General features: G+C 35.0%; 1 protein-coding gene across 7 annotated transcripts in view; it reads left to right on the plus strand.

Moving 5' to 3' along the window:
* Positions 1-13,121, plus strand: part of Fars2 (phenylalanyl-tRNA synthetase 2, mitochondrial) — a 518,422-nt gene that overhangs the window by 157,837 nt on the left and 347,464 nt on the right. For all 7 annotated transcript variants that reach the window (XM_076857882.1, XM_076857884.1, XM_076857885.1 and 4 more), the window contains one exon: positions 9,185-9,344. In XM_076857882.1, coding sequence (XP_076713997.1) covers positions 9,185-9,344 — 160 coding nt within the window. The remainder of the gene's footprint in view (positions 1-9,184; positions 9,345-13,121) is intronic.

Genomic DNA, 13,121 nt, shown 5'->3' on the forward strand with positions numbered 1-13,121 from the left:
AGATTTTTTTTTTTTTTTTTTTTGCTTGAGTGCAAATTTGAGAGATCTGAGCATTTCTCGCTGCTAACAAAATAATAACATTGGTGCCAAGGAAGCATCAGAATGCAGAGGAACATAATGCTGATTTAGTAATTTACATATGTGTGTGTGAATGTGTGTATGTGTATATTTGTATGCATACACAGAGATTGCAGTAGACTCATAAAGATTTTATTGTTTTTATAGGATGTTCGATTTTCAGTGTCCAATTAGGAAATATCTAATTGGGTAGCATCTGATGGGAAATCTGTTGTTTTTTCTTGTGCTTTGTGTACATTACATGGAATAGGTGCTGTTTATTTTCACTACTGAGTGTCACTTTGAAATATCCATGTTGTTGGGGCTGGGGATGTGGCTCAAGCGGTAGCGCATTCGCCTGGCATGCATGCGGCCCGGGTTCGATCCTCAGCACCACATACAAACAAAGATGTTGTGTCCACTGCAAACTAAAAATTAAATATTAAAAAAATTCTCTCTCTCATTAAAAAAAAGATATCCATGTTGTTAATAAGTGGCAGCTTTTATTTTTTAACACTCAATGTCTTTACATACTAACCATGTAGAAGGATTCCTCTGTGTGTGTGTGTGTGTGTGTGTGTGTGTGTGTATTTACTTTTCACATGATACTCCTTTTGCAGTGGCATAAGAACTATATTCCATTGTTTAAAATAGGGTGTTCTGCATTTTCTGAAGTAGAGTGGGACTGTCACTCTGCAGGTTTTCTTGTTATCTCTTTTGGTTAAAACCAGGATTATTTTTCAAGACCCTGTTTCTAGTTGCTGATCTTTAATATTTTGCTGATTTAACTTTTAATGTATAATGATGAGACTATGATTCTTTTGTATTATCAAGCTAGATCATGTAGTAGAACTTCAGTTTTTTCTTCTTTACAAAGGATGCTCTAGGACTCTTGGGCCGTTATGGTTCTGAACAGTTATTACATTGTTAGGGATGGCACTTTCTATCTGGAGCCACATTTTGACTACTTTCCTTGTACTACTACTGAGGAAATGTTCCCTTCTATTCCATCCTACTAGTTTACCTCCCCTTATTTTCCACTAATTAACATGACTTGGAAGTGGTTCCCATTCCAGGAGAAATCAGTTATGTCTTTAAGAATATCAAAACATAGCCAGGCACTGTGGCACATAACTGTAATCCTAGTGGCTTGGAGGCAAGACAGGAGGATTGAGTTCAAAGCTAGCCTCAACAACTTAGCCAGGCCCTAAGCAACTCAGTGAGACTCTGTATCTAAATTAAAAAATATAAAAAAAGACCTGGGGATGTGTCTCATTGGTTAAGTGCCCTGGCTTCAATCCCTGGTAACTCCACTTCTTTATCTACCCAAATTAAAACACCATATGCTGTAACAACTTGAAGTTGGCCACTGTATTTTTTTGTATTAGGAGATACAGACATTTGAATTATTTCCTATTCCCCCCTTTGTCCTTCAAACGTTCATTGTTTTTTTCCTATAACTTTAGATAGAATCCTGCTTATTGGGATAATGTATAAATACTACAAGAAAAGAAAAATTATGAGTATTTCTGAGATGATAAAGTCTTCCAGTGTTATTGTTCTGTTTTAAATCTTAACATTTTAATGTGAATGCTATGACCGAAAACCTTTCTAATAATGAAATAGTGTTATTTTTACATATAACTGTTCTTATAAATAAAAATGGATATCATTTGCAAATTTAATCGTTACATAGTTACTAATTTCATTGCCATTTAAGAAGAAGAATGTTCATGAAACCTGGATTTATATAGGCTCTTTCCCAGGAACTTAAATATTACATGTTCATTATGTTTAAAAGAAAGATATTGAGAATCCTTTTTAAAAAGTAGACGTTCTAATTAAAACTATTATTATGTTTCAGTTAATTTCCTCAAGACACATTAATTCCACCAATGATAAAATTGTTCAAAATATTTTTAGTGTCATTTTTAGAATGTTGAGTGATCAAGCAGTGAATAACTTTTTTTAATTAGTACCCTGGTATAGCATGTGCAGAGTTTTGAGTTCAGTCTCCAACACCACATACACGTACATAACCACGCACACACACCCTAAAACCCCACAAGGTATAAGTATAAAGGATTTTCATCTCCTGATGAATTTATAATATGATTCTGAACGGAGTTTGTAAAGTTAAGTTCCAAAAACTTCTATTACTTTAGCAGACTAGGTATGCTGCCTGGGGAGAGGGGGACAATATAATAATTTTGCTAACCCTTTTTAGGCTTAGAGAAAATGGGAGAACTCCTCAAGAAAAGGAGTAAGTGAACTGAATTGAGTGCCTGGAACGGGAAGTACACATGAATTGTGGGGAGTGTCTGCAGGCATGTGCCCTCATCAGCAGGGCAACCTGGACACCAGGCTTTGTGGCACTGACAAGTTGGGCAAGCCAAACCTGTGACTCATCTTACACTGTGGAAGAGAACCAAATAGGTCCTAGGGCTATCTGGGCTCTGGCTACACACAATCTTTGAAGGAATGCACCCTCAGCCTGGATCCTGATGTTTCCCAGCGAGAAACCAATCTAAGATCACCAGACACGAGGAAGCAGAATACTGAGTGCGAAATTTCAGCAGAAATGACACTCAGTTGCTTCAGCTATTGAAATTCTTGGCCATAGAGAATAAAATAACTGGGTGAAATGTTTAAAGAAGTAACGGATGAAATCTCAAAAATGTATAAACAGTAAAAATATTTTATTCAAAAAGACTGCACATGAGCCATGAAGCCATGAAAAGCATGGAGGAAACTTAAATGTGGATTACCAAGTAAAAGAGGCCAACTGGAAATATACTCTCAATTTTAACTGTATGGCATTCTGGAGAATGCAAAACTGTGGAGACAGGGAAAAGATTAGTGGTTGGCAGAGGTTATGAAGGAGAGAGGGTTGACTAGGCAGAGCACAGATGATTTGTAGGGCAGTGAAACTACTCTGTATGACATTATGATGTGGATACATGTCACTATATATCTGTCAAAAGCTGCAGAAAGTACAACTCCAAGAGTGAACCCTAATGTAAACTATGGTCTTTGATTTTAATGTGTCAATGTAGGGATATTAATTGTATAGATGTACCACTGTGGTGGGAAGTGCAGTTGATAGGGAAAGCTGTGTTTGTGGCGAGGCAGTGGGTGTAGATTATCTCTGTCCTTTCTCAATTTTGCTGGGAACCTAAAACTGCTGTGAAAATGAGCTTTTTTTTAAAAACACACACACACACACACACACACACATTTGAGATGTAACGAAAAAGAACATGTCAAAAAAATGTTTTGACTGAAATTTAATTTTTTTTTCTGGATCAGAATTCAGTCCATTATCACAAATAGATTTGTCATGACTCTACTTCTTTTATTAAACCAGGACAGTTTCTGAGTCATCTTTTGCCCATCACAACCTTCAACACTTTTAGAGATTACTGGCCAGATATTTTTTAGGATGCTCCTGAATTTTACATTTTCTGATGTTTTCTCATGGTCAGAATCGGGTTATTCATTTTTGGCCAAAGTATAATGGAAATGAATGCTTTGTCCTTATTAGTGTGTTATTTCACAAGGCAACATGGTGTTGATATGTGTCATTTTTGGTTATGTTGAGTTCTTTGATAGTCAAACACAGCATTTATTATGTTTCTCTGCCATAAAGTTGTTATTTTCCCCTTTGTAAGTATTAAGTTTCTTGTGGGAAGCTGTGTTGAGGCTATGTGAATATCCTGTTTCTTATCATATTTTGCTCCGCTAACTTTATAATTCATTCATTTATTACTGTGGTGTTTTCTCAGTAGTTATTCTCTGTATCCATCATTTTGTCTAAAGTAATTAGAATACAATAAGGATGACCTTTAACTTCTCTCCACATATTTAGTCAGTCATCTGTATCAATATGGCTTCATGGATATTTATTTATATGGATTATAATCCATTGGTAAACACATATTTTGGATCCATATTTGGCCTAGAGAAGCCCCATCACATGACTCTTGTGCCTTTTGGTATCTTTTTTGGCTCAGCTGAATATCCAGATTTATCTTTTATTTTCCTTGTTGCAGTCCTAGAATCAGTTATTTCTCAAAGGAATTCTCCTTTTATGTAAGGATGGTATTTAGAAACCCAAACTTATTACTATAGGGAATGTCATTACTTTAAGGACCTATCCCCGCACCAAATAGACAGAGTAAGGGAATCAGTGTATCTCTGTTTCCATTTATGTTGTGACCTATTTATCTATACACATGTGTTAAAAATATGAATTCATATGAGTATGTCCAGTTCCAAGCCAGCACCAAATAAATGGCTTGGTCTAGGGGTCCCCATTGCCTTTGACAATGATAGTGAGAAACCTGGTCCTTTGCTGGGTTCGGTGGCCCACACCTGCAAACTAGCAACTTAAGAGGCTCAGGCAAACTTTGATGCCAGCCAGGGTTACATATTGGGACCCTATCTCAAAATAAAAAAAGGTCTTGGGATGTAGATCAGTGATAAAACACCCCTGAGTTTTACCCACAGTTCCACAAATAAAACAACAACAACAACAACAACAAATAAGAAACTTGGTTCTTACCCAAAATTTATTTGCTGGTTTGATCATCTATATAGTAACCATACAAGGTACTTTCAGAACTATTAACATGTATCTTGGGGGGAAAAATAATTACTAATTTTTTGCAGTATTTGCTATTGTGATTTTCACTGTAGAAAAACTCATTAAAATTCTGTTTTTCAAATTAAATTCTTTGCTTTTTTCAGTGTGGCTTTGTCATTTATTTAAAATAATGTTGTACACACTGTTACCCTTTGTATTTCATTTTGGGTTCCAGCCACCTCTGGATGGATTTTATTTTTTGGTGTTTTGAGTTACTAGAGTAACATGATTCTGTAAGTCAGAAGTATAAAAAAGTTTACACAGAGAATGTCACTCTCCTACCCTGATCTTTTTACTCCATTCTCATTCACCTTTTTTTTTCATCCTGTTTCCACCCATTTTCTTGCAGGTAATTCATTTTTTCAATTTTTGTTTTATGCTTTAGTTTTTTGTTTTTCTTTTGCATGAATAAAAAAACTTATATGTATTTTATTATTTTATTCCCTACACAAAACGTGGCATATAATAATATCTATTTCGCACTTTGCTTTTTTCACTTCCCAATTTATCTTGGAAATTATTCAACATTCATTCTGAGAGCTCTTGTTTGTTATACCTATCATTGGTGCTCTATTATATAGGCAGTTCATAGTTTATTCACCATGTCTCTAATAGTGCACGATTTTTGTTTCTAATATTTTGCGGTTTCAAAAAAATGCTATGAAAACCTTGGAAAAATACATTACTTTGGGAGGTATACCTTTGGGATAAATAGCTGGAAACTGGAGTAGTGGGTCAGGAGATGAATAGTAAGTGTAATTTTGTAGGATGTTGCCAGATTTACTTTAACAAGAATTCTTCCAGTCTCCATTACCACCAACCATGTATAAAAAGTACATGTTTTCTGAAGTCTCCCCTAAAGAATATGTTGTTAGCTTTTTGATTTGTGCCAGCATCATAGGTTAGGAATAATATGTCAGTGGTTAATTTGCATTTCACTGATTTTTTTTTTTGTATATTTAAGGGTGATTTTCACTGATTGTTTGAGGATAAATTGTCTGTTCATGTATTTTTCTCTGTTTAAAATTGATGATTTGCCTTTTCTTTAGTTTTTAAAAGTCCTTTATGTTAGAGATTGTATCTCTTTGTGGTGTATGTTGCTTAATTTTTTTTCCCTTAAATTCTAGTTTTATATCAGGTTTGCCATGGGTTTTTTAAAAAATTATTTTTATTTTCCTATTTTTATCTATTTATTCCTTTGTATTTAGCATTGTTTTAGGTATTTTTCTTGAATCTAGTATGTAGCTGGGTCATGCTAAGTGTCCAAATTTAACATCGTTTTTCCCCTTTAAATGTTATTCCGAATTAAGTACATTTATTGCTACAATGGCAGTTTGATCTCAACTTGTCATAATATTTTGTGGCTGTGCATTAGTTTATATTGGTTGAGTATTTTTTTATAAGATATAGGTTATTTTGCTGTTTAATTAAACTTTTTGTTGCTATTCAGAAAGGTTATATTTTTGTTTTAATGATTGCTTTTATACTTACACCTTTTAAATACCTTATTACACTGCTTTCTTAACTTTTTATAGCCTAGTTTGTTTTTAAGATATTGTCTAACTATTGTCTACATGATAATCAATGATTGTTTTCTACATTCTGATTTTTAGTTACATTATTTCTACTTTGTTGAATCATGTCACATGTAATAATTGTGTATTAGTTGTCCAACTGAATCTCCAGCTTTGTAATAGTCAAATCTGTAATTTTATTTTGTTATCTCTCTTTTTAAAAAAATTTTTTTTAGTTGTACTTATTTATTTTTATGAGGTGCTGAGGATCGAACCCAGTACCTAACACATGCAAGGCAAGTGCTCTACTGCTGAGCTACAGTCCCAGCCCCCCCCCACTCTCTTTTTTCTTTTGCTGAAAAATTCTCATTTATTTTTTGCTTACATGAAGTTCTTGCATTGGTAAATTTTCAGAAAGATGTCCCTAATAATGTAACATCCCTGTGCCCTTAGGCTTTTTCTGTACCCTTGATCCTTTAAGGACAACATTGATGGATATAAAATTCTTGGTGCATACAGTTTTAAATTGAATTGTTTGATAATGTGGCTCCACTGTTGCCTTGTGGTTTTTGTTTTAATTTATTTTAGTTGTAGTTGGATGCAATACCTTTATTTATTTATTTTTTTGGTGATGCTGAGGATCCAACCCAGCGCCTTGCATGTGATTAGGAGCGCTTACTGCTCAGCCCCAGCCCCAGCCCCAGCCCCAGCCGCCTTTTTTTGTTTGTTACTTTTGAAGAATTTCCCTTGTCCCTGAAATTCTTATTTATTTTATTTTATTTTAGTTTTCCTAGAGGCCATGAAGGCTTTTCCATTGTTATCTTTTCAGTTTAATGGGGTAACTATTCAGTTCTCCTTGACTTATTTTCTCAAGTTCTGTCTTTTCCCATCAGTGACATTCCATCATGCGACTTTTCTCTTCTGGGGACTCCAGTTATATAAACACTGTCCCTTCTTTGCTTCTCTTCCATTTCTGCTACTTATTCTCTTCCTGCTGTACATTTTAAAATTTTGAATTGTCTCTTCTCTTCATTGCTTTTCTGCTTTTCTTCAATGTTCCTTATTAAATATCCATTGACTCCATTGTCTCTTTTGTACTTACAATTTGAACTTGAGTTTTGAGAAGATTTAATTTCTTCTGTTTTATTCCTGAGTCTGATCAATTCTCCTTGCAATTCTCTTTTTCACTCATATATTTGTTGTTAATTTTTGAGATTGGACTCAAGAGTGACTTACTGTAATGAATAACTGCTGATGTTAGATCAGCCTTACCACCTCACTTTTTTCTCTCTTCTTTCTTTCCTTCGGTTTTCCTCAGCTTGCACTTGATTTCCTCAAAGGCTCCTAGTGGATTAAGAATGGCATTGTTCCCTCCCTGGGTACCTTTTTATATAGTTATTTTGATGCTCAGAAATTCTATTTTTCATGTTATGCTGAGGGAATGGTATTTAATTTTTTCATTTGTTCTTTTGTTGTGACAAGACTTTGGCACTTGTCATTGTATTTGATGCCTGTGGACAGGATCTTTTTCTGAAATTTATTTATTTATTTTTAGCAGGGATTGAACTCAGGGGCACTTAAACTCTGAGCCAATTCCCCAACCCTATTTTGTAAACAATTTTTTTTCTGGGCATTTAAAGGAACTGCCAGTCTTGGTTTGGCTTAATCCATTTTCACAGCCTGAGACTCTCCCTATTGCCCAGGGAATGACACCTACCTGCAGGTATAGACAAAGACTAGGTTGTGTTCTTCCTTATGATGAGGATGATTCCTTTAGGGCTGTTTGTTTCAGACACTCTGACTTGGTCAGACGCTGGGTTTCACTTTTGTCTCACTTGCTATTTTAAGTTGTCACAACCAATGTTCAGTTTTTCAGTTGATATGTTGGGTAGGCAAGATATTCCCAGTGGCTTTGTGATAGGCCTTTTTTCCTGGTTTTATACTTTCTTATAGAGTTTTGTTTAGTAATTTCTATTTTATTACTTTTTCAATGCTCTTGCCAATTTTTTAGTAGCATTTATCAGGAGAATTGATTCTAATAATTGAACTCAACATTATTAGAAATGTCAGTTGATTAATTCTTTAAATAAAAACATTTGTTATTTTTTATTTCCTGGGACTTCTGGTGGGAAGGATGATAGATTCATATACACAATTCTCTTTCTTACTCAAACTCCCAGCTCAGGTAGAGACCTACTTTTTTACCACAGATGGGCAAAAAAGTAGGTCTTTACCTACTTTTATTGGTAAAGCAACTTTTGACTACTAGTAGCTATGATTGTTAGTGATGATGATAATGATGATAATGAGGAAAATTTATTTTGCCATTGCACTATGCCAAGTACTCTGTATTTTCATGTATTATTTTATTTATCATAAAGTGTGTTGAGTGTTATCTCATTTTATAGATCATTACCAGAGGCATATCTACCAGATTTCTTGCATGTGTTCACATGGATGGTAAGTGGCAGAAATGTGGGGCAGTTCCTGTCCTGGGCTTTGGAAATAAAAGAGTAGCAAATTTCAGCATGCTTCCTGCCTTCGTGGACTTCACAGGATTTGATTCCCAGACAATACTTTCTTACCTAGTCCCAGGTCACACTACAGGGACATTGTGGGATAGTTGGGGATATCATTTTTGAGTCTGAAAGCCTGATTCATTTGTGTTCTCACTAGAATTGAGGATACTGTCTCTAACTTGGAAATGACTATAACTTTACACAAATGTAAAACAGAGGGATATCAGCAAAGATGAGAACAGTCTCTTGATTCCCTAGACTCTCTGCACCATGTAGCATAGAGCTTTACTCAAAGTTGCTTCTAAGTGGATGTTAATTTTGGTGTTTTTATTAAGTATGAGATATAGTTTTTATTGCATATTATAACAGATTAAATTTTGTGTTTTACCTGGATTTCTATATTATTTCTACTGGCTTTATGTATTTATTCTTTTCCTTTTGGTTTACAGTTATTTGCTGATATAAAGGATGGAGACTGCCTGAAGCTCTTTGAACAAAGTTCTCGCTCTGCTCATAAGCAAGAGACACATACCATGGAGGCCTTGAAGCTTGTAGAGTTTGACCTTAAGCAAACTCTCACCAGGCTTGTGACACACCTGTTTGGAGATGGTAGGTACTCAAATGTCTTTGTGTTAGGCTTAGATGTCCAGTAATTACCATCTTCCAAGTCATAAAGGTTGAATCTAGATATTTTGTTTACATGGTGGGATAATGGTTTCAGTTCTACTGGGATACAACCCATGAATTTCTTGGTTTATCCCATTTAAACTCAAGAGGATATGAAAGTAGAATTAAGTAGAGAAGAAAAATGTTTATAACCTTCAATAAGAAAGACGATGGCTTAGGATCAGTGTAATCAGTGGAGAGAGAGCATACTAGCTAATTAGTGTTATTAGGATATTATTATTAGATCAGACTTTAAATGTGACTGAGCCCAATGGAAAATTTTATATGGTATTATGTGATTACTACTATCAACAACAAAAATATTAATGGTGAATTTCCTGTTGGTGGACCAATATTGTTAACATCTGGACTCTCACTTTAGTCATCATTATGCCTATTGTCAAATGCATAATTCATGTAATATTTAAGAAATCACTAAACAATCATAGAAATTCTTTATATACACACAATGTTAAAAATAGCAAATCAATTTTAGGATAATATCTTTTCTAGGAGATGGGGAATCGTATTAAGGGGTAGAAACCAGGCTTCAAGTGTGTTAATAATTGTTTTATTTTTTTAAAAAATATGAAGTTAAATATGACAAAATGTTATGATTTGATAAACTGAATATGGGTGTGTGGATGGTTGCTATTTTCTACCCCTGCCTCTAGTTGTGAAATATTTCATATTAAAGTAGTATAATGCAACAGTAAAAAGGGTTTCAGGTAGAGAGTTTTGATGTGAAAATTCTATTATAGCCAACTTCTCTTTACTTTCATGACAAAAGAAAGGAATTGTTATATTTTTAACAGTAATATCATCTAACACTGAAATACAGAGAGATGGATTATAGTGTTCACACCATTTTAGAGGAAGGTTGGGATAGGAGGGATTCTAGTACTTTTAGGAGATACTATTCTGTCTCAAGTAGCTATACAGAGTCAGGCTCATCTGAATTTTTCCCTTGTCAAACTATGGAAAGAGATTTTTAGAATCCTCCTTTTTTTATGCATTCCTACACATTTCTGCAATCACAGTTTGTTAATCTCACAATTTAGTATTTGTGAGATTAACAAACTGGATTTTCAAGGAGTTGCAGGCATCATGGTATATAATAAGCTAGATATAATCCTTGTCTTCAAGAAGCCACAGATCTTAAATCCTCTGCTAAGAAACATTAAGTGTTCTGTGGGCACAGGGGAGAGAGGCCTCCTCCAGGGCAGAGTATGCACTCAGAAGGGTTCCTGGTGGAGGACAGCCCCACTAACACTTTGAGGATAAGTAAGAATTAGCCAGTGGAGGTGCTGGTTACTAAACAAGAAGAGGTGGAGGAAGAAAAGAAGACAATATAACAAAGTAGGTGAGATACAAATGCTAGTCCTTGAAAACACACATAAAACAGAATAGCATTAAGGAAAGAAAAAAAATAAGAGGAGAGAGAGGAAGATGATTGACAGCAAGTCTTATGCCCACTGACAGATGGTATTGTGGAATCAGGTGAAAATGAAGTTCTCTACTATCCACTTATTCTGAAATATTGAACAGGTCATTTACTGGTTTAGCCCTCAGTTCTCTAACTTCAAAGTTGAGGCAATACTTATTTCATGTGAGAATAAAATGAGATAAACATGTGAAAGGTGCTTTATAAGTTAAAGATTTTAAATCAATTTGAAAATATGTAAAAATGACAAAAGTAAAGGAAAATCAAGGCAATAAAAGCAGAAACTGTGAGGAAGGAGAAATGTAATCAAAGAGGGATAATTGTGGTTGCTTTATCTCCATTGCTGCTCATGGAAATGGAAACAGCCCTGTGGCCCAGCTGTCATGATGTGGAGGTTGGCTTTAACATCCTTACTGAGTACTAGCAAATATTTTAAAAAGAAACACTGTGCTAGACCCTGTGCAGATTGAGGATATACATTTCTCCAAATGTGATTCTTTACTCTTCTTCGTGTTATTATTGTTAACATTTGGATTTGTATAGCTTTCAAAACTGTGCACTGAGGTGAAAATTTCCAGAGAGCAGATGTTTGTATAAAAAATATTTCTGCAATATGTGATTTTTCTGACTCTGATGGCTGTCTTGACATGGTAGGCAGGCTCATGGCAAAGAATTAGGAATTTTACATTTTGAAACAACAATGAAGTGGTAGCTTCTCTTTTTCAGGCATATATTTACCTTATTGTTTTAAAAATGTTGTTAACCCACACTTTTCAGCGTCAGATTTCATTACAGATAGGTGTTGCTATTATAAAATCTTCAGATTCAGTCTTTGTTTGTGTTAGCAGAATCGAGGAATGGAATTCAAGTAAAAAATCCACCTTGGACAACATGTGGTGTTCATGTGTCCTAAAGTCTATCAGTGAAAAAAGCCTTGTAATCTTTTGTTTTCTTGCAGCCATGATCAGTTTTACTTCCAATCACACAATAACTCTATGCCCTGAAAATGCTGAGAACCTCTGCCCACACAGCTTTGCTCTCATGCTGAGAGCCTTGGTTGGAAGAGCTTGTCCCTGGGTTTGCCAGGCTTGTCACGTCTGCTGTGCTGCTTCTTCAGGGACATGCTGAGCAGGGTGAGAAGGTGACCTGATCCCAGACCCAGTTCATGAACTACAAGAGTGAGAGGGTCTGTGTCACAGAAAACAAATAGTGCTGTGTGTTTTCTTAGTGTTCATACTGAATAGTAATAATCTCCTCAAGATTCTTGGCTGTTTCTCTTGACCCTAAAGAAATATGATTGTTCCTATTTTAGGGATTTCAGAGGCATCACTTAATTGTGGACTTTTGTTGTTACTTCTTTGGTCTGTGTTTGGGTACATGTGTCTGTGTATGTGTTTTGCAATCTTATGAAGAATATTTTTGGCCCCATGAATCTGAATTCATTTGATCAACAATAGAAGAAAAATAAATATTAATAAAAAAGAAATAATAATGATGATAATAACAACAATAGCGATGATAGTTAGCACTTTTAAATCCTGGGCTGAGCACTTTTACAAAATTGTTTTTCTTTGGTCTGATTCTGTGATTCCCATTTTTCACCTGAGGGGAACTGGCACAGAGAATTCCACATGGGGATCACCTGCTGCTAAGTGTTGTGGGCAGTTTTAGCCTGTGCAGTTTTATTTCTGAGCCCATTGTTGATTTTTGCATTTATGAAAGGACAGAAAGCAATCACTGAATAATATTTCTTAGCCTATGAAAACCATGATGTTAAAACAACCTGGTGAGAATCGGGCCTCTCTCTAGGAACTGCCTTCTGACCCCTGCTTTCTTTCCTCTGTTGTTTTGGCTTGTGGTACCCAGCTTGTGGTAAAGCCTGTGTTTGCTGCATCATATCCAATTACATTTTGGATACCAAGGATTGCTTAAAAACTTCACTCTTTCTATAGTTAGTTAATCAGTGGGGACTGCTTTGCAAGCCTTGGAAATACTCAGCAATTCTTTTTATATTTGTTTTTATGGTCTAGGTTTTTCACCTTTATTATATTATTGGATTCCTTTGTTCTTGAAAAAGCAAAATTAAAAATTAGAACACACTATTTCCTTGTGGCAATTTGTTGTTATTACAGTTGCTTTAGTTTCAGGTTTTTTTTTTTTTTTTCTTTCTGCAAATGTGTTTTATTATTTTCTGCTAACATTTCAATTGTACCAGCATCCTAAGGCAATTATAAGAGAGGTTATCATTTCAGAATTAGAAGGAAATAAAAGAACCC

Source organism: Callospermophilus lateralis, chromosome 6, assembly GCF_048772815.1.
Source record: "Callospermophilus lateralis isolate mCalLat2 chromosome 6, mCalLat2.hap1, whole genome shotgun sequence".
Taxonomy (NCBI): Eukaryota; Metazoa; Chordata; class Mammalia; order Rodentia; family Sciuridae; genus Callospermophilus; species Callospermophilus lateralis.